The sequence below is a fragment of the Puma concolor genome, chromosome B1 (genome assembly GCF_028749965.1).
Source record: "Puma concolor isolate L17-30 chromosome B1, mPumCon1.1.hap2, whole genome shotgun sequence".
Classification (NCBI taxonomy): domain Eukaryota; kingdom Metazoa; phylum Chordata; class Mammalia; order Carnivora; family Felidae; genus Puma; species Puma concolor.
Window position 1 is genome coordinate 56,051,567 of NC_141670.1, and position 19,128 is coordinate 56,070,694.

General features: G+C 38.9%; 1 protein-coding gene across 1 annotated transcript in view; it reads right to left on the reverse strand.

Annotated features, from left to right (window-relative positions):
- GALNTL6 (polypeptide N-acetylgalactosaminyltransferase like 6) overlaps nucleotides 1-19,128 on the reverse strand; it is a 1,218,779-nt gene that overhangs the window by 98,057 nt on the left and 1,101,594 nt on the right. Inside the window, exon 10 of the mRNA XM_086703864.1 lies at nucleotides 11,062-11,169. Within this exon, the coding sequence (XP_086559990.1) occupies nucleotides 11,062-11,169 (108 nt within the window). The remainder of the gene's footprint in view (nucleotides 1-11,061; nucleotides 11,170-19,128) is intronic.

Genomic DNA, 19,128 nt, shown 5'->3' on the forward strand with positions numbered 1-19,128 from the left:
GGACAGTGAGATCGTGACCTGGCTGAAGTCGGACGCTTAACCGACTGCGCCACCCAGGCGCCCCAATAAACCTTTTTTAAAAAATCTTTCACAGTTTCCGTGGGTCAGGAACTTGGGAGTGGTTTGGGCAATCTGGCTTGGATTTTCAGGAGTTTCAGCCAGATTTTGCCAGGCAACAGTTATCTTAAGCCTTGAATGGGGCTGGAAGATCTTCTTCCAAGGTGGCTACACGTTTGACAAACTGGTACTTGTTATTGGTAGGGGAACTCAATTTTCCTCTTTATGGGCCTCTACAGGGCTGTTGAGTGTCCATCATGTGATGACTGTTTTCCCCAAATCAAGTCACACAAGAGAACAAGGTGAAGCAGCAGTGCCTTTGTGACCTAGCCTCAGAAGCAAAACATGGTATGATGGGACAAAAGTGAAAGTATGGTTTCTATTTTGTTTTGTCTTTTTTTTATTTATTTGTTTTTATCCCCTAAAACTGTATTTGGCTGAGATTGAGGATTGGAATATGACAGAATTATTTTTCATCATTAGTTTTCTGAAACTTGGAGGAAGTGGCATAGCTATTGGAATAGTCTAATGGCTATTGGAATTATTGAAGGAAGCTTCAGTCTTATAGCTATTGGAATTATTGAAGGAAGCTTAATATAAACAGAAGTCTTTAGTGTTCAAGTGAGGGTGAATGGCCCATAGCTAAAAGATAACCATCCTGAGTTTATCCAGGACCCAGGTAAGTTCTGGTACTTTGAGAACTGAAGTGTTGGTTTCTCTAGAGACAGCACCATGAGCTGTTGATGCTCTTCTTGTGAATGGCGGAAGACGTATGGCTTCTCCAGTAGCTTCACAGGCAAGAAAGGGGCAAGCGGGAGCACAAAAACAAGTCATGGGTGAGGCAGAGTGGATACTGCATCTGACAAGCAGGTATGTAAGCACGTGGGAGGAAGCCTTTTGGGGAGGTCTAGAGACATCAGGGGGATAATCTGAAGGGCGCTTATTTTTGGCAATCAAGCCCACGGAGTCTCATGCTATCACAATTAATTTGAGTATAAAAGGCAGTGTGGTCTTATTGGTAAATAATTATTATTAGTACAATTGCTATTTAAAAAAAATTTTTTTTTTACATTTATTTATTTTTGAGACAGAGAGAGTCAGAGCATGAACGGGGGAGGGTCAGAGAGAGGGAGACACAGAATCTGAAACAGGGTCCAGGCTCTGAGCTGTCAGCACAGAGCCCGACGCGGGGCTCGAACTCACGGACGGTGAGATCATGACCTGAGCCGAAGTCGACGCTTAACCGACTGAGCCACCCAAGCGCCCCCAATTGCTATTTTTTAAATATAATTTTTCTTAATGTTTATTTTTGACAGAGAGTGACAGAGACAGAGAATGAGCGGGGGAGGGGCAGAGAGAGAGGGAGACACAGAAGCAGAAGCAGGCTCCAGGCTCTGAGCTGTCAGTACAGAGCCTGACACGGGGCTTGAACTCACAGACCGCGAGATCATGACCTGAGCCGAAGTTGGACGCTCAATCTACTGAGCCACCCAGGCACCCCACAATTGCTATTTTTTAAAAAAATAAATCACAACCAGCACTTCCAACCATCAACCAAAGAGCATATCAAACGTTTTGTTACATCACACGAACATTAACCACAAGCCAACTGTGGTTAAACTAAATGCTGCTATAGTATTTATTCCATTTGTTATTTGTAGACCCTGTTTTATTTTTCATACTGTCAAAACAGGCAAAAAAACCCTATATGTTTTTAATAGCTCATGTAGGGTCCTTAGGTTGGAAATTATATGTTAAAAGTTTAGGTCATCTGTGAAATTTTATTTTTATAAACTGTTTTCAGAATTAGAACACTAAAAGCATCCAGAAACCACAAAGCTGGCAGTTAGCTTTGACCATTTCTCACTTTATAGAATATCAAATGGAACTTTTTTTTTCATCTCAAATGTAACATCAAAAGGAGATATACTTGGGCTGGAACTGAAGTTGGAAATAGATTTTTCTTATTAAGGTAAAATTGACATATAACATTATGCTTCAGGTACACAACATAATAATTCAATATTTGCATACATTGGAAAGTGTATAACTGCAATAAATCTAGTTATCATCAATTCACCATACAAAGTTACAATTTTCTTTCCTTTTGATGAGAACTTTTAAGATTACCATGTTGGCAACTTTCAAATATGTATTATAATATTACTGACTGCCATGACAATATGGCTGCCATGTTGTACATTAATTTCCCTGGAAATGGAATTCTTGCTATGAACTAAGAAACTATTAGAAACAAAGGTAATTAGAATGGAAATGAAATGGCAGAGGCCTCAAGCACAGGGCCACTGTGCATGTACACATCTTACGGTAAGAATCTAATTCCACAAAACGAGACCCTCCTATTCAGGGACTCCTGTGGCTTCCTCATTCCATTGGGGTCCTGAAAGGTGGAGTTATAAAGCAGCCAGCCCAGCTCCCTCTTGCAAGAGTTGCATTTTTGGTTATTGAGATTATGGCATGCTAAATATTTAAATTTGCTTAAATTTCAGTAGCTTAATTTTATAGCAGCAGGGGCCTACTTTATCTAAGCAAGCTTTCTCCTTTCTGAGGCTCCAGTGGAGTTGTGAAAATGTTCAGTTCTAATGGGGATAATGATAAAAATGCAATTATAATTCCCCCCTAGCCCACAAATGGGCTCACCATGTAGTTTCTCAAGTGCTTTGAAAAAAGAAAGCTGTATAAATGCTAACTAACAACATAAAGTGCCAAGGTGCTTTAGGTAGGGGAAGAAGTAGCCAAAAGCAGACTGGAAAAGCTACCATTGGAAAAAGGAAATAATTCCCATTTTAATTTTGTTAAGAATGACAAAGTAAGAGTATGATTACTCATGACAGTTAATTGTCATGTCAATACCTAGGATCCCCATTTAAATAAATCATATTTCCTTTATAAAATCTGCCGATAGGCTCAACAAAAAACTCATGAAAAATGCTGGTCCTCACTAGATAGATCAGGAAATGCTGACTTTTGTCCTTATGGTTTAGACATGACTTGTCTCAATGCCAAGCTCTGTTTTGCACCTCAGAAAGTGTTAGATACTTGATTCACAAGTCATAGCTGAGCTAAACTTGGGAAAGCACTGAAGGATATTTGGAACAGTTAAACGGAGCAGAATGCTTTAATGTTGGGAAGATGATAGCATCTGTGGGAGTTTGGGGGGCAATATGTAGAGCAAATAGGAAGAAAATCAAACTAAAAGTTAGTTTTGAGAAGCTTGGTGGAAAATTGCTGAGTTTCAAAATAATATTGTTGTCTTCCCCTCACATGTTCTTTTCATGATATTTTTCACATGAAAAAGAAATTTAGAGTCTCTAGGTTTGGTATGAACACTCCATGTTTTACCTCCATATTGTTTAAAAATTTTTAAAGACAATGTGTGATTCTGTTGTTATTTGTTAAGCAAACAGATGAAAAAAAGTGGATACTTAAAAAAAAATTCTGATACCAGTGGTTTAGGAATTAAGGGAACAAATAAGGGCCAAGCAGCGAGACATAAGTTTGTGTTCCATGTTTTCCCATCTCCTCTCTCTAGGTCCTTGGCAGACAGAGTAGTTTTACCTTGCCTCGTTTTCCTTTTATGCAATGCAAGCATAAAATGTCAAGTGTTAAAAATGGGACATCATTAAAGGATGAGTCTGAGTGTTCTATTGGTGTTGTGTACCAGAAACTTATCTCCAGTGTGGGGCAATGTCCTTGGGTGATGTGACATTCTATTACAAAGGGATGGCTTGATCTAACAGGAAGGGCTCAATGCTACTGGCTTAAGACACGTAGCATGCTCAATGCATCTCCATAGTAGGCAATTAATAAATATTTACTGAGAAATTTCTCTAGCCTGAGTCTTTGTTGAGGATAGACCCTTATCTTTATAGCATGCAATGCACTCACCATATCTTAATGATTTACTAAATCATTATTGTCACATAATAAACTTATGACTGTTTTTTAGGGAGACTCTCATGAAGAATAATGAAATATTATTCATGGAAGATGCTTGGACTTCTTAAATAAAAAGCTCCATATAAATAGAAGATATTATATTCTAAACTGTGGCCAAGAAGGGAGAGAAACTAACACATGATCGCAGTATGTGAATCAACTTTAGTTCTGGCCCTAAGTATTAGATGGCCTTATTATCTTTTTTGTTATATTATAAGGAAGAATTAGATATAGTTATTGTTTTCAGAGGAACTGCTTCTGCATGGAAGTCCTAGCCATTAATGCAGGTTGAGTCTTTGGGGAAGAATTCATCATTTTCTGTTTTTTGAGAGAAAGCCCATGATAGGCCACTGTGTCCCTGAACTCGATGATAGTTTCAAATAAAGCACCTGAACTCTATAGTTTTCAGAGAAATAGAAAGAGGTGCTGGCTGCTGTTGATGGCTAAGGTTGTCATGTTACAGCTCTTATTTGTTGGGCAGTTTTACGAGAGTGAACTGATTTATAATCATCAGGGGAGAAAGGTCAATTTGCGGGAGCAGATTTCCCATTCATCACCATACTCTATAGCCTTGTTGCTGATTTTGTTTTCTGATATCAAAGTAGTCATTTTGGTCTTGCTAAAGCTTTTCCTCAACTGATATATTTTTCTGACACAAACAAGGGAGGGCTGCATACGTCAGATCTTGTGTTCTTCCATTTCAGCTACTTTAGACCAGGATAGCTGGTGCCAGGGTGAACTATGAGGAAGCACTCCCTAATTGATTTGGGGTGATTGGGCTTCCACACTGAAACCCTCCCCCCCTACTCCTCCTCACCTCTACCTCTCTCCGCCCCAACCAGTTTCAACAGTCTGAGATGATCTATGGAGTCAGAAGAACTGGATGTCACCAGCGTTATGACACAAGGAGAAAAACAACTTGAAAAATAGGTTAAGAAGTCATTTCATAGCTGATAGAGGCAAAATCACCATTCTCCCTCAGACGTCAGGTTTAACCTTCATGCCCATGAAGTACAATAACCATAGAACATCAAAGATCATTGCATTCTGCCAAGAAACCCTAAGTAAATACATAAGGTGAAAAACATTTGTAACTTGGATGTAGATCACAGTGTGGCTATACGATCATTAAATATAATCTATTACTATGGGACATATATTGTTATTGTATTAAATAACACTGGATGTGTTATATGAGATATACTTCCTCTTACGTAAAATTGTAATTGCAATAATTTGTTTCTAAACAAAACCGTTTACAAATAAGTATATAAGATACAGATCTCATTCATAGCGAATTTAGTTATGTTTATTTAACCCTTAGATTGTTATGTGTAAATTGCTGGATTGTGTCGATACCATCTGACTGTCCTAATCAGGGTCGTTAGTTATCAGAAGTTAAAGTTTTTGTTTATCGTGTTCTTCATTTATACTTCCAGGGCCTAGCACAGTGCCTGGCGTGATGAATTCCTTTTTTTTTTTTTTCAGAAATGAACATTTATTGGTATAGAAAATATGATTTTTGTGGGCTCTCAGAATTCTACATGGGAAGTCTGTGCAAGTCTCTGGGATCTGGCCGTCCCTGAACTCATGTAAGGGTTTCGCTTATCACCCTTCTTATCTAAAACTAATCTCAGCATCTTCCCCCTTCCCCTTTTGCATGTCTCCATTTTTTGTATGGATATTATTTTTTTCTTAGAAGCTATGATGAAAACCTCCTAACCACATTTGACCTCTCTCTCCTTGCACAGCATGGCAAATCAATAAAAACCTTCCAGGAAATTTTCTTTACAAATGCTTCTTGTGTTCAAAATGTTACTTCCCTTAGTCTTCTCCCACTTAATATTTACTTGTTGGTTGATCTGTTTAACGCTTTTTTTTTTTATTGTTACTTTATTTTTTATTTTTTTTAAAGCTTATTTTGTGTGTGTGTGTGTATGTGTGTGTGTGTGAGGGTGAGAGAGAGAGAGGGAGAGAATAAGCAGGGAAGAGGCAGAGAGTCCCAAGCAGGTTCCACCCTGTCAGTGCAGAGCTTGACGTAGGGCTCAAACTCATAAACTGTGAGATCAGGACCTGTGCCAAATCTAAGAGTTGGCCTCTTAACTGACTCAGCCACCCAGGTGCCCAATTACCCCTTTTATTTTTATCCTGGCATTTCCTGTCCCAAAACTGTGAGTGCAATCTATAAAAAAAAAACACACTGTGGTCTGCACACAGGGCCCTCCAGAGAGTCTGCCTCCAATGTACATTCCCAGTTTAGCTCCACAGGTCCCAAATTGTCCTTTCTCACTCTCTGCACCTGCTCCTTCCTACCGGTATTGTTGCTCATGCTGGAGCCTGTGCCCTTCCACTCCCAACTGTTCCTGTTTATTCCAAGCCTTCCCATAAGGGTCGGTTTGGTAGGAGGGTTAAGCCTAGGACAGAGGTGTCTCAGTTCCCAATTCCACTCTGTTCACTTGACATTTAACCTTACCCTTTCTAATGAGAGTTACATTTTCAAGTTCTATAGGCCATCCAGTGCAACAGGACTTTTATGGGGTTTGACTTCTTTCCTTTTACAGCTGTATCTCGAAACTTGGATGACGGTTGCCATAAAATGCAAGATGGCATTTTAGAAAAGAAAAGAAGTATTAATATTATGTCAGTGGCAAACCACAGAAGTATGCAGTTCCCTCATTTTGCATTCTGTTGCATCCCTTGCAAACTTTGGAGCTAGGGAGGACAGCCAGCCTGTGAGCTTCCAGGACTGCCCCACTCCCAGTCTGCAACACTGCCCTCTGGTGGCTTAGGATCCTCCTGGGGAAACTCCCTTGGGCCAACTTGCATCCGCAGGACTACCCTTGTGCTGCAATCAGCTAGTATGTTTATCCATGAGGCGATGGCTCTGCACCTCTGTCTTGTCCCTGCTCATAAAGCCACTGGTCTCAGGTCCAGTGGCTTTGATTGTCCCCAAACACAGTTGCATTCACACAGAAGTCTGCAAGGCGCCAGTAATGGCTGCTCCTTCAACAGAGCGAGTGGTTCACGTCACAACTTGTTAGAAGGAAGGGTCTTCTTGGAGGGTCTTCCACCCATCTGCCACTCAGCCGCTTCCTCCTGTGCGGAGGCTCACTAGGCCTTTCACTGAGGAGCTGCTCACTCTTCTGTGACGAGGACAGTGTCATCCCGAGGAAGGGACAGCTATCACTACAGCTCTTGGACGTTCTAGTCTTTCTACAAGAGGGACGATCATTTCCTCTTTCAGGAACTGGCTGTTTGTTCCTGGTGAAAAGATGCCACAACAATGCCCAGTGTGCAAACACTGGAGCCAACTCAGTAAGATGTCTAGTTTTATTCATGATGAGTGAAAACTCTGATTCCCAGATGAAGCTGAATTGTAAGTCACCATATCCTGGAGTTTTGCATTTTATGGGAACTGCCATAGGGATGCTAATTTTTATTTTTGCCAAATAAGGGCACTAATAAAAATCGATCTTGTATTCTGTCATTAAAAAAAAAACCCGGGGTGCCTGGGTGGCGCAGTCGGTTAAGCGTCTGACTTCAGCCAGGTCACGATCTCGCGGTCCGTGAGTTCGAGCCCTGCGTCAGGCTCTGGGCGGATGGCTCGGAGCCTGGAGCCTGTTTCCGATTCTGTGTCTCCCTCTCTCTCTGCCCCTCCCCTGTTCATGCTCTGTCTCTCTCTGTCCCAAAAAATAAATAAAAACGTTGAAAAAAAAAAAAAAAAAAAAAAACAAACCCAAAGCCTCTGATTGCTGCATAAAAGGATATTACTAAATTGAATATATGTAGCTTTGTGATTCTTATTTTTCTCAGGTCACTGAGGCTGGATGAAAACTGGCCCAGGAACTGCTTCTGGTCACTGGTCCTGTGTTTGGGAACCACTATTCTATGAAATTCGTCCATTTAATTGAAGTATCCTCGAAGGTCCTCTTTCAGTTCAAAAGCTTTGGTACCGCATCCCCCTCCTGCCCCCTCTGCTAATGCGTATCTTCACAATATGTTTGAACAACTACTTGTTGTCCTGTATTGTCCTCTAGAGGTTTCATACATGGCTATCTTGTCTCTTCCAACCAGGCTGTAATGCTAGGTAAATAGAAGGTACTAATTATTTGAATTTATTTCAATAATACACACTGGTGAACTATTTAGAGGACGGCAGGCTATTCACACGTGTGTGTGTGCGTGTGCATGTGCGTGTGCGCGTGTGTATGTGTGTGTGTGTGTTTGGAGGTTGGAGGGAATCTTCAGTTTACATAGGTACGTAAATAAAAGGTGCATGTTTTTGAAGGATTAAAGGAGCTTTGTAAAATAAGAAAACAAGCCTTTAGAGTTAAAATCTCCATCTTCATTTCCTAGTGAGCTTGGAGAGTTTAACTACCTATTGAATAGACATGACTCTGCATCTGAAACACCTTTAATGTCTCTCATCATTTTTGATGATTTAGTAACGACGGCAGGGATACCAGGTAGTTGAGGTTCTCCCACAAAAATCAGAATTGTTTTTCATTTTAATATATTTTTTTTATTTAAAATATCATGAAACGTACCTTAGACTGACAGTTGAACTTCAATATTTATGACTTTCTGATTGCCCTAGCAGTTTAGAAAAAAACTGGAAATGAGCCCTCAAGTAAAATTTAAGTGGAAAAGATTAAAATTCAGAAGTATGGACTTTTTTTTTTTTCATTTGAAGGCACACTCACTTTTTGCTGGAAATTTTATGTGCCAGCCCTAGCTTTCCTCTATTTGACAGTCCTTGAAAAAGTACTTCATTTCTTTCTTGAAAATATATGAGCAGTTTTATTTTTTTGAAAACACACCCTCTGGATCAGCACAACTTTCCCTTCCAGTTTGAACACTCTAATTTTGACTACAAACCAAGCACATACTCCATCCATCCTGCAAATGAATGATGCAGATTGGGGCACAAGCTGGGAGCATATGAGTGAGTGAGAGGGACAAGTGACAACATCATTATCTTTGGGGTAGTTTCACCTGCTATGATTTATGATACTCACATGGCTGATTTGTGATATGTGCCCAAAGCTATGCCTTTTAGTGAATTCTTGTTGTTTTCCTGAATGAATTTGGAGATACATATGTGTTAAGTCTTATGACAAAATTAAATCATATGTCCTTATCTAAGATACAGCTCTGTAATTGCTTTGTGATTTTGTGATTTTTTTTCAAATAGCATATTTTTATAGCTACTTAATGGAGTACTTCATTAAACTTTTGAGGAGGGAGTAATAATATGACTATTTCCCTTCAAGGTGTATGTGATGCGGGGCACCTGGGTGGCTCAGTCAGTTGACCGTCCAACTTTGGCTCAGGTCATGATCTCATAGTTCGTGAGTTCAAGCCCCACATCAGGCTCACTGCTGTCAGTGCAGAGTCTGCTTCAGATCCTCTGTCTTCCTCTCTCTGCAGCCTCCCCTGCTTGTGCTCTCTCAAAAATAAATAAAACATTTAAAAAAAGGTGTATGTGATGTAACCTCATTATTATGAACTCAAACTGTTATAAAAAAAGATCGTGGATGTGGCTTAAGAAAATGCATACAGTTGACAATCTCAGAAATGGAATAAGAATCAATTCTCTTTCCTCAAGAAGATTCACTACAAATGAAAATTTGGGGCACCTGGGTGGCTCAGTTGGCTAGGCTTCTGACTTCAGCTCAGGTCATGATCTCACAGTTCATGGGTTCAAGCCCCGTGTTGGGCTCTGTGCTGACAGCTCAGAGCATGGAGCCTGCTTCAGATTCTGTGTCTCCCTCTATCTGCCCCTCCTCAACTCGCACTCTGTCTCTCAAAAGTGAATAAACGTTAACAAAATTTTTTTAAAGAAAAATTTGTGTACTTCATTGTTAAGTTCTAGTAAGACAGGCCTGTAGCATTTTCTAGTTTTTTTTTTTTTCTTATTAATTAGTCCTGTCAACAAATATTTGTGGAGTGCCTGCCAAGTCTTGTTCTAGGTGCTGGGAGTGTAGTAGCAAATGGCACAGAAGAAACTCTGCCTTGGTGGGATTGATATTCTAATGAAACCTGATGAACTGGTTTATATTTTAAAGAAGCTTGTGAGTTTATTGAGCTTTATATAAAAGATCCAAATAGTTATCTATTGACGCCTTAGTAGTAAAAAAACCAAATGAATAATTCAGGGTTCGATTCCTAGGAGAATACTGTGTAAAGGGATGTAGCAAAAACACTTTTTTTTTTCTAGATTTTGCATCTCTGCAGTGGTAGCTACATACTGTGGTGAATAAAACTAACCCAGCTATGAAGAAAGTAACATGGAAAACAGAGAAATTGTCAGGATTATTCAAGAAGGCATTGTGACTTTCTCCCGAATATGTATGAAAACATTCTAAAAGGCATCCTTCCATTTAACCTATGAAAAAGGTTTTATTCAAAACAGTATTTGAAAAAGCATCTTGCAACTGGCCAAATGTGGAATTTTGAGGATGGGGTAAAATTTCAGGCAGTCTTGGCTCTAGTTGCAAATGAGAAAGCAGAGGTTGGGCAACCACCTCTCCCCATCTCGTATTTTCCCCTTTCTCCATCTGACTTATGTATCCTGTTATACTCCATGAAGAGGGACAGGGGGAGTACTGGACATCCATTCTGACGACTCAGGCTTAAACCCCCTCCTCCATCATTCATTTGAGTGTGAACAAGCCACCTTGCTAAGCCTCAGTTTTCTCATCTACAAAATAAGGATATGAATACCAATTGAAGAAGGTATAGGTGAAGGTTAAATATAATGTATGTGAAAGCAATTAGAAGCAATTAAAAACAAGAATTAATATAATAGTTAATCCCTCCTTAAGGAATGGAAATCAAACTCTGAGGAACACAGAAACTCTATACATACTAAAGCCTGCCAAATGGAGTGGTAAGTGGTGCAGTTTTTATTTCGGTCAGTTGTTTCTAACAGACTGTGCCTGTCAGTCTATGTCACAAATTATACGACGTAGGAGGCTGCTTGGTCTGCTGCCTACAGGAAGCCATGTAAAGCCCAACTTATTTTGATCCCCAGTTACTCACTCTTGCCAGGCTGGTCCCAGATGGAACTTTATAAGGGACATACTTTCTGTAGATATGACCAACTCTAGAACATGGGACATCAAACATTTCTCCTCCACACATCCAAACCTAAAGAAAGGAAATTTAAAAGTATAACAAAGAGAACAGTACAATTCATATTAAAAAAAAGGAATTCTTAGTAGAATTCATAAACAGTCTTATAATTGCTCAAAATCTCTAAATTAATAATTTCTATTTATCATAACTAGTTAACCAAGAAAAAGACCTCACATTTTTCAAAACCTAGATTCGTAAAAGTTTAGAACCAAAATATGAGTTTAGTAAAGTCTAATTTCCATAGATAGCATTTTGGCATTTTTCTATTCTAGTAGAATTTGTTCACAAACATTGTGTGCGCTGACATTTAATGCTTAGACATCTTCTCATTTATATAGCTATTTGTTTTGACAATCTTGTGAAATCATTTGAAGAAATAGCATTGGAATTTAAATGCCATTTCAAAATTTTAAAACATAAAAAAATGGAATTTTAAAAACAGGTGAATGAATTAAAGAATGCAGACATATCCGTACTTTAAGTGACATCCACATTTTGAAACTTCCAGGAAAGCTCATCTTAAAAATCATTGTTGCATTCTATTTTCTCCTACCCTGGATCTTTTCTTAGGTACAAAAAACAATTGGTTATTGATGTGGACTCAGGAAGTATTAAACTCAAGGTATATGTTAAAATATTGTACTTATATGTGGTAACAAAATTTAATGGGTTATGTTTTATCATGAATATTCACTTAGTCACACACTTAATCACAGTTTCATGTAACAGCGTACTTAACTATTAAAGTACAAATTATGACAATAAAAATACAGGCTTAATATATGCTAGACTTTTAGCTATTTTCATTTCAAGAAAAAGATTAAAAAGACTGAGATACTATAATGGTTAATTTAATATGTCACTTGGTTGCACCACAGTGCCCAGATATTTGGTCAAACATTATTCTGGATGTTTCTATGGAGGTGTTTTTTTGTTGTTATTGTTGTTTTTTTGTTTTTTTTTGGGGGGGGATGAGATTAACATTTAAATTGGACTTTGAGTAAAGCATTATATCTTCTGTAATGTAGCTTATCCAAGGAATTGAAGACCCTCATGGAACCGAGACTGACCTCCCCCTAGCAAGAAGGAATTCTGCTAGCTGACTGCTTGTGGACTTGAACTGCAGCTCTTCCTTAGATCTTCAGTCTGCCAGTCTACCTTGCAGGTTTTAGACTTACCATGCCTCCTCAATCACATGAACCAGTTCTGTAAAATAAATCTCTCTCTCTTAATATATCCATATGCTGTTGGTTCTGTTTCTCTGGAGCACCCTGACTAATACAGATACACAGCCTGTCTTAAAGTGTAATATTGAAAGAGAGAAAGAAAGCTGTTTATGTCTTAGCTTACATTTGCTTCCAACTTCTTTCACTAAAAGGAATGACACCCCAAGCAAGACTAGTAAATATACAGTGATTAGGGTGATAGAAGTCCAAGGGCAAAGGCAATTCAATTACTAAAACAATACTCAGTTGCTCTAAATGAGTTCAGGACTATCCATAGTATCAATTTTAATGTAATGGGATATTTACTCATCTTTTAAATCAAGACATCAGAAGAAGTATGCAAAGATGATATGATGCTGGTAGGGGTAGTGAACATTCTAAACAATAGTACCAACATCTGGAAAGATGTGGAAAGACTGAAGCTATATTAGATTACACATAAAAAAGGCAAACGTAAGGTCTTTGTATCTAAAAATATCAACACTTCCAGAACTGGATGGAATGGAAAAAGACTAAGTAGCATAAAACATACATCACCAGCATAATATGGAGAGTTTGGGGAGTAAGGGTGTGAATCTATCTGTCTGAAGTCTTATGCTAATTTCTAGGTAAATACTTTGTATTTCCTTCTGAAAAGAATTACCAAAGTGAGAAAGAGATACAAACTGTGTTTTAGAAGAAATAATGAAAAGAACTGGAGGATATGTAGTCTTGATAAGATAAAATTCAGGGAAACCCTTCTCAAATATTTGAAGATCCTAGTATTTGGAGGAGATGTGCTGTAGCACCTCAAGGAGATCAGATTAATAGCATCGAGCTATAAAAAGGCAGATTTCAATGCAGTGGAAGGAAGAAGTTTCTAACAGAATGATTAAATGAGCTTCCTGCCTCACTAGATGTGTTGAAATCTGTAGTAGAAGACACTTTGGAGACAAATATGTAACTTTGGGTGGACAGTTGACCTAGCTGATATTTTAAGATAATCCTAATAATAAGAGTTAGCATTTATGAGTGTGTATTGTGCCCTTTTTTATTTAATCTTCACAACTCAATGACAGATTTTACTATTTCCCCCCATTAGATAGCTGTGAGAGTTGTAGTTTAGAGGCTGAGTAACTTGCCGAAAGCCATGTAACCGGCCATCCTGCAGAATGGAGATTTGAATGCTAGCAGTCTAACTCCAGTGTCCATATATTTCATCAATATTCTATCTATAGTCAGCAAACTTCATCTGTAAAAGTCAAAATAAATACTTTGGGCTTTTCAGGTCATATGGTTTCTCTTGGAAAAGCAACCCTAGTATGGCTAGCTATATTTCAATAAAACAGGCAAAGGACCATGGTTTGCTGGCTGCCATTTTTTAAGTTACAAAGTCCTTTGAAACACTGAAATTCAGTGATTCTAAGATAGACTTTGTGGGAGATTGTATTTTCCAAAACTGGACACCATACTATCTCCCACTGCACATACTCCTCTACAATGTAACCTTGGTACCTGTCATGTGTGATTTCAAATTCACTGTTTATAACTTAAGAAAGTTGTTTTAATCCACTTGTTTATGATAAGGAGAAAAAAAGAGGTTGTTTTAGAGGTAAATTTGTTTTGATACAAGATGGAGTAAATGACGTCAGAACGTCATCATCTCATCTGTTCTCACTGTAAAGAGCTCAGTAGTTCAGCTGCTGAGGGGCCTCACTAGGGGCTTATGAACAATAGCATATGAAGAAGCAACAATGATATGCGGCATTTTGACTATAAATATCGAGAGTTTGTGTGGACTGAGAGTGTCCTGTTTGGGCAAGGCAACTCTTGGCTCATTGAAAATAGCTCTCCTAAGACCTTGGGGCAAGTAGCTCCTGCCACGGTAAAGGTGACTCTTTTACCAGCAGTGGCTAAAGCCTTGCAGCAGCCCTTGAAAATCTTCTTGCCCGTCAAGACTGGCACCCTTGTCCCCCAGCAATGTCCTCTAGTAACAGGGGACCTGGCTGCTGATGTCAGTCCAAGGGTGGCTAAGCCATCTCTCCTATAAAGGTATACTTCAACTAAATTTGGACTTTACTCCTCTCATGTCCCCTTGCCTAGAACAATAGTGTGATTAATCTGTCATTGATTTGGAGTATGCTATTTCTTCATTGACTCATTGAGAGATATTATCCTGTATTCTATTTGGCTTGTGAAGTTCCTGCAGTGAACCTGTGTTAAACAAATTGTTGGCAAAGACAGCTGAGGTTGTTACCAAGATTTTGGGATTTTTTTTATAGGAGTTGGTCTGCTCTAATGAACTTTTTCCCCCCTGTCTATTCTGACATCTTAGATCAAATATAGTGGATGTAATTATCTGAGAGATTATTTCCTTTTATTATTTCTGCATTTTAAAGAGGTAATATTTGGAAGCAACATACAAAAGATGAATGGGTGGGCAATTGGAGGGCAGAGAATGTTAGTCCTGTGTGTAATCAAGTGTCAGTCTTTCTTGGTCAAAGGTAAACAAGTGTCAAGGCAAAGAAGTCTTTTTGTCATATTATCATTTTAGCTGGGAAATACTGATTTGTTGGCATGAATATTTATTTATCATGAAAAAAAGGTGGCTTTATTACTCTCATCAGTTGGTGGAGGTGGCCAATCTCTCCTGAAGGACTAGGACATGGTGACAAATGAGTGTAAGGTGTAGGGACAAGGCCCAGGTAATTCTTTACATCCTCTGACGTTAATCTACTTTTTTTTCTTTTTTTTTTTGGTTCATATGGTCTTCTAGAATAGGTAGAAAGTAGGTAGAAGTAGACTAAATACCTTAGGAGAGATTTTGCCAGAGTAAGAATTGCCACAATAGAAAGTGAAATAAATCATGATTACCTTCCTTTCTAAGATATGTCAAAATAACCTATTGGACACACAGAAAGGAAATTCTAACTAATTCTGTTCAGAGGGTCACTATAATCCGGTTTTTAAAGATATCTGCAAAAGTTTTCTAACGGTGTGTAACAAATTACCACAAACGTAATGGCTGAAAACAACACTCATTTATTATGGTCTCCCAGTTCTGTGGGTCAGAAGTCCATGTGGGCTCAGCTGGGTTCTCTGCCTGGAGTCTCACAGGGCTGAAATCTAAGTGGCTGCTGGGCTAAGCTCTTAACTGGAACCTCTGGGGAAGTATCTGCTTCCAGGTTCATTTAGATTGTTGGCAGAACTCAGTTCCTTGCAGTTGTAGGACTGGGGCCCCCATTTTCTTCCTGGCGGATGACTAGACCCTGCTGTTTTTTGCCCCATGAACTCTCCATGCCAGCGATGGTTAACCTCCGTCACGTAGAATAGTCTTTACACTTTAAATCTTTCTGACTTCTTGTGCTACCAGCTGGAGAAAACTCTGGGCTTTTTTTTTTTTTTTTTAAATTAATGATTGGTGGGCTGCATTTCAACGTTTATTTATTTTTGGGACAGAGAGAGACAGAGCATGAACGGGGGAGGGGCAGAGAGAGAGGGAGACACAGAATCGGAAGCAGGCTCCAGGCTCTGAGCCATCAGCCCAGAGCCTGACGCGGGGCTCGAACTCACGGACCGCGAGATCGTGACCTGGCTGAAGTCGGACGCTTAACCGACTGCGCCACCCAGGCGCCCCAACTCTGGGCTTTTGAAAGGCTCATGTGATAAGGTTAAGCCACCAGGACCATAGTTCTAAAAACTATGTGAACTGATTAGTAAACTGAATTACGTTTGCCAAATTTCTTTGCTCTGTAATGTAACATAATTGTGGGAGTAAATCAAGGAAGAGGGTCATCTCAGAATTCCGCCTGCCACAGTCTCCAGTGAATCAAAATTCATGTTTTCCATTGATTGCCTACTCTTATTTTTAAGATTCTTCCCATCAGAAATTTTTCTTTACAGTTAAGTCAAATTCAGGAAACTTCTCAGATTTTTTTTTTTTTTTTTCTGGATCAAGATCTGAGCTGAGATCAAGAGTTAGATGCTTAACTGACTGAGCCACCCAGGTGCCCCCAGATTTTCTTTTATGCTAAATTCCGTGTTAAGGCAACTATAGAATTCTAAAATGTATTTCTCCATATTGCTACTATGACCACTTACAAATATGAATCTGTCACACCTCCATTTAAAATCCTTCAGTGTTTGTTACTGCTGTTAAGGTCAAGTCACTACTTCTCCATAAAGTCTCCAAGGCCTTGCATTATCGACCCCTTGCTTATGTGTCTGTCAGTCACTCTCTCCTGTCCCTACTTCCCCCCTCCCCACTCCCAACACAAGTAAGGAATTGAAAATAGCCCAGAGAGACTATGTGTGGGCTGGGGGATTCCTTACACATACTCTCTGTGGGCTTAAAGGAAATTTTTTTAAATTCATTTATTTATTTTGACAGAGTGAGAGAGAAAGAGAGAGAGTGAGAACCTGTGGGAAAGGGGCAGGGAGGAGGGGGACAGAGGATCAGAGGCGGGCTCTTTGCTGACTTGGGCGAGCCCAATGCGGAACTCAGGAACCGTGAGATCATGACTCTCTTGGGCTATTTTTAATTCCTTAAGAAGCACTGAGTTTCCTTCCTCAGGGCTTGCTGCCGTAAATTGTTGTCTCTAAAGGAATTCTCCCCTCCCTCTTCCCTTTCCCTTCTTTCCTATCCTTTGTCTATTTCCTATTTATTTTCCAGTTTTCAGCTTCACTGTCACCGCTGAGTCCCCAGATTTGGTTAGGACTCCCGTTTTATGCTCCCATTTCCATCCTGTACTTCCCTTTCACATAATTCATTAACTGAGTGAGTAAACAAATACATAGTGAGCATTTACCATATGCCAGTCTTGTTCACTATGTTGGAGCTATGATATGTGACCAATTCAAAATTCTGAACAGTTTCTTTCAAGTAGAGACAGTAACTGTAGTTAAAGGATTTGTGTGTTTGCATAATGGTTTGCTTAGTGTCGGTCTCCCCTCACTAGACTAATAGTTCCATGACTGTTTTACTATATTACTATTTTGTTATATCACCAGCTACTAGTGAAGGGCTTAGCACATAGTAAGTAATAAATATTTATTGAATAATTGAGTGTGATCACCTCTATTTCCACTACACTTACACTTTTACTTATGCAGGAGCCCTAAAGCTTTTCCAATTTAGTGTTGCTTCTTACGAGCTCAGGGCCAACTTGCTTTTCATCATAAACACACCAAGTCAATTCTCTCTAATCTTAGACTTTTTTTGGTTCTATACTATGGACATCACCAAACACTTCTTTATTTTGTTCCATCTTCCAATAACAGTGCCTATTTCAGTAGAAGCAGAAGTGTGCACATCCTGACATGCTAGAGAGATGTGTTTAGGTGACCGTGTGACAACATAGTTCTTTAAGAGAGCACAGCTGTGTTGGCGTTTATCAAATTCTTTATCTGTTCTGAAAGATGTGGTTTAAATTTTTAAAAGACACTTCCTGGTAGTATCATGTGATGATTTCTTAAAACACAAACCAAAACTATGGCATTGTCATGCTTAAAGCATTTAATTCTTGGAGAAGTGTTTTAAATGTATAAATACTGTGTCCTCCTTTGACAACATAAATATTGTAAAGCAATGTTATTTTACTCATGAATGAGCACGGAGCATTTTTTTCCGTAATGTATTTCAAATTGACTGAATAATTGAATGCTTGCCTTATTTTTTAAAATCACTTTTCACTATCAGTCACAAACTGGAATTTAGACATAGAGGATGTTAAATTAAATGGAATCATACAATTATACCAGTCCTGTGAAATATGAAATCAGACTCAGTAAGAAATTGATTGTCAGGAGGATAGTAAGGGAATATTATTATCGGGTATAATATGAAACATAATATATACATGGAAGCGGTGATCTAAATTCTCAAAAATATTTATTTGTCCATTCAATCCCAAACCTGCTATCTCTCTAACCTTATTTCCTACTCTTCTTCCCATGCCTCTCTCTGCTCAAGCCATTTGGCTTCTTTTCTATTCCTCCAACACGCCAGATACCCTTCTACCTTAGGGCATTCGTACTGGCTGTTCCCTCGGTCTGAAATTGTCTTCCAGAACTCCACATGGCTAAATCCCTCCTCTCTTTCAAGTCTTAGCTTTAATCCTCTTGCCCCAAACATCTTCTTATCCTGCACCCTGAGTCTTCATCACTCCTTCTCTGTCCTACCAGCACTTACCACTTTCTAACTCAGGAGATAACTCACTTACTTATTATGTTGTTACTTGTCCGCTTCTGTCCCAAAAAGGCAAGGGTCTTTGTGTCTTTTATTGTGTGATATAGTCTAAGCACCTCGGACAATGCCTGACACATAGTTGGTGCTCTGTATTTATTGAATAAACAAATTACTTGTCTATTGGTATAAAGTGAGGTTAATTCCAGACAATTGAGTTGTTTAACGATACTCCACCATTTAGTTGCCATTAAAAAACAACAGCTGTGATCTCTAGCATACTCAAATACGAATTTCAAGGTAATAAGCTCTCTTGAGCTTATTTTCATTCATATCTAGATTATTATAAAATAAAGAAATGGCTAATGTTAAAAATACAACATATTATTTACAAATAAGTAATTCTATTTCTGGGACTGGAAAATCACTCTCTAATTGTACGGTAGGTCTTGGATGGGCTAAGTTTGAAAACCTTCTTAAGAGTAAATAGTCGCTCACTACCATTTATCTAGGAATTAAAATATTAATTGTTAACCTAAAAAGCTTTGGTGTGCAGATATTGAAAAACACCATGTCTGTCAT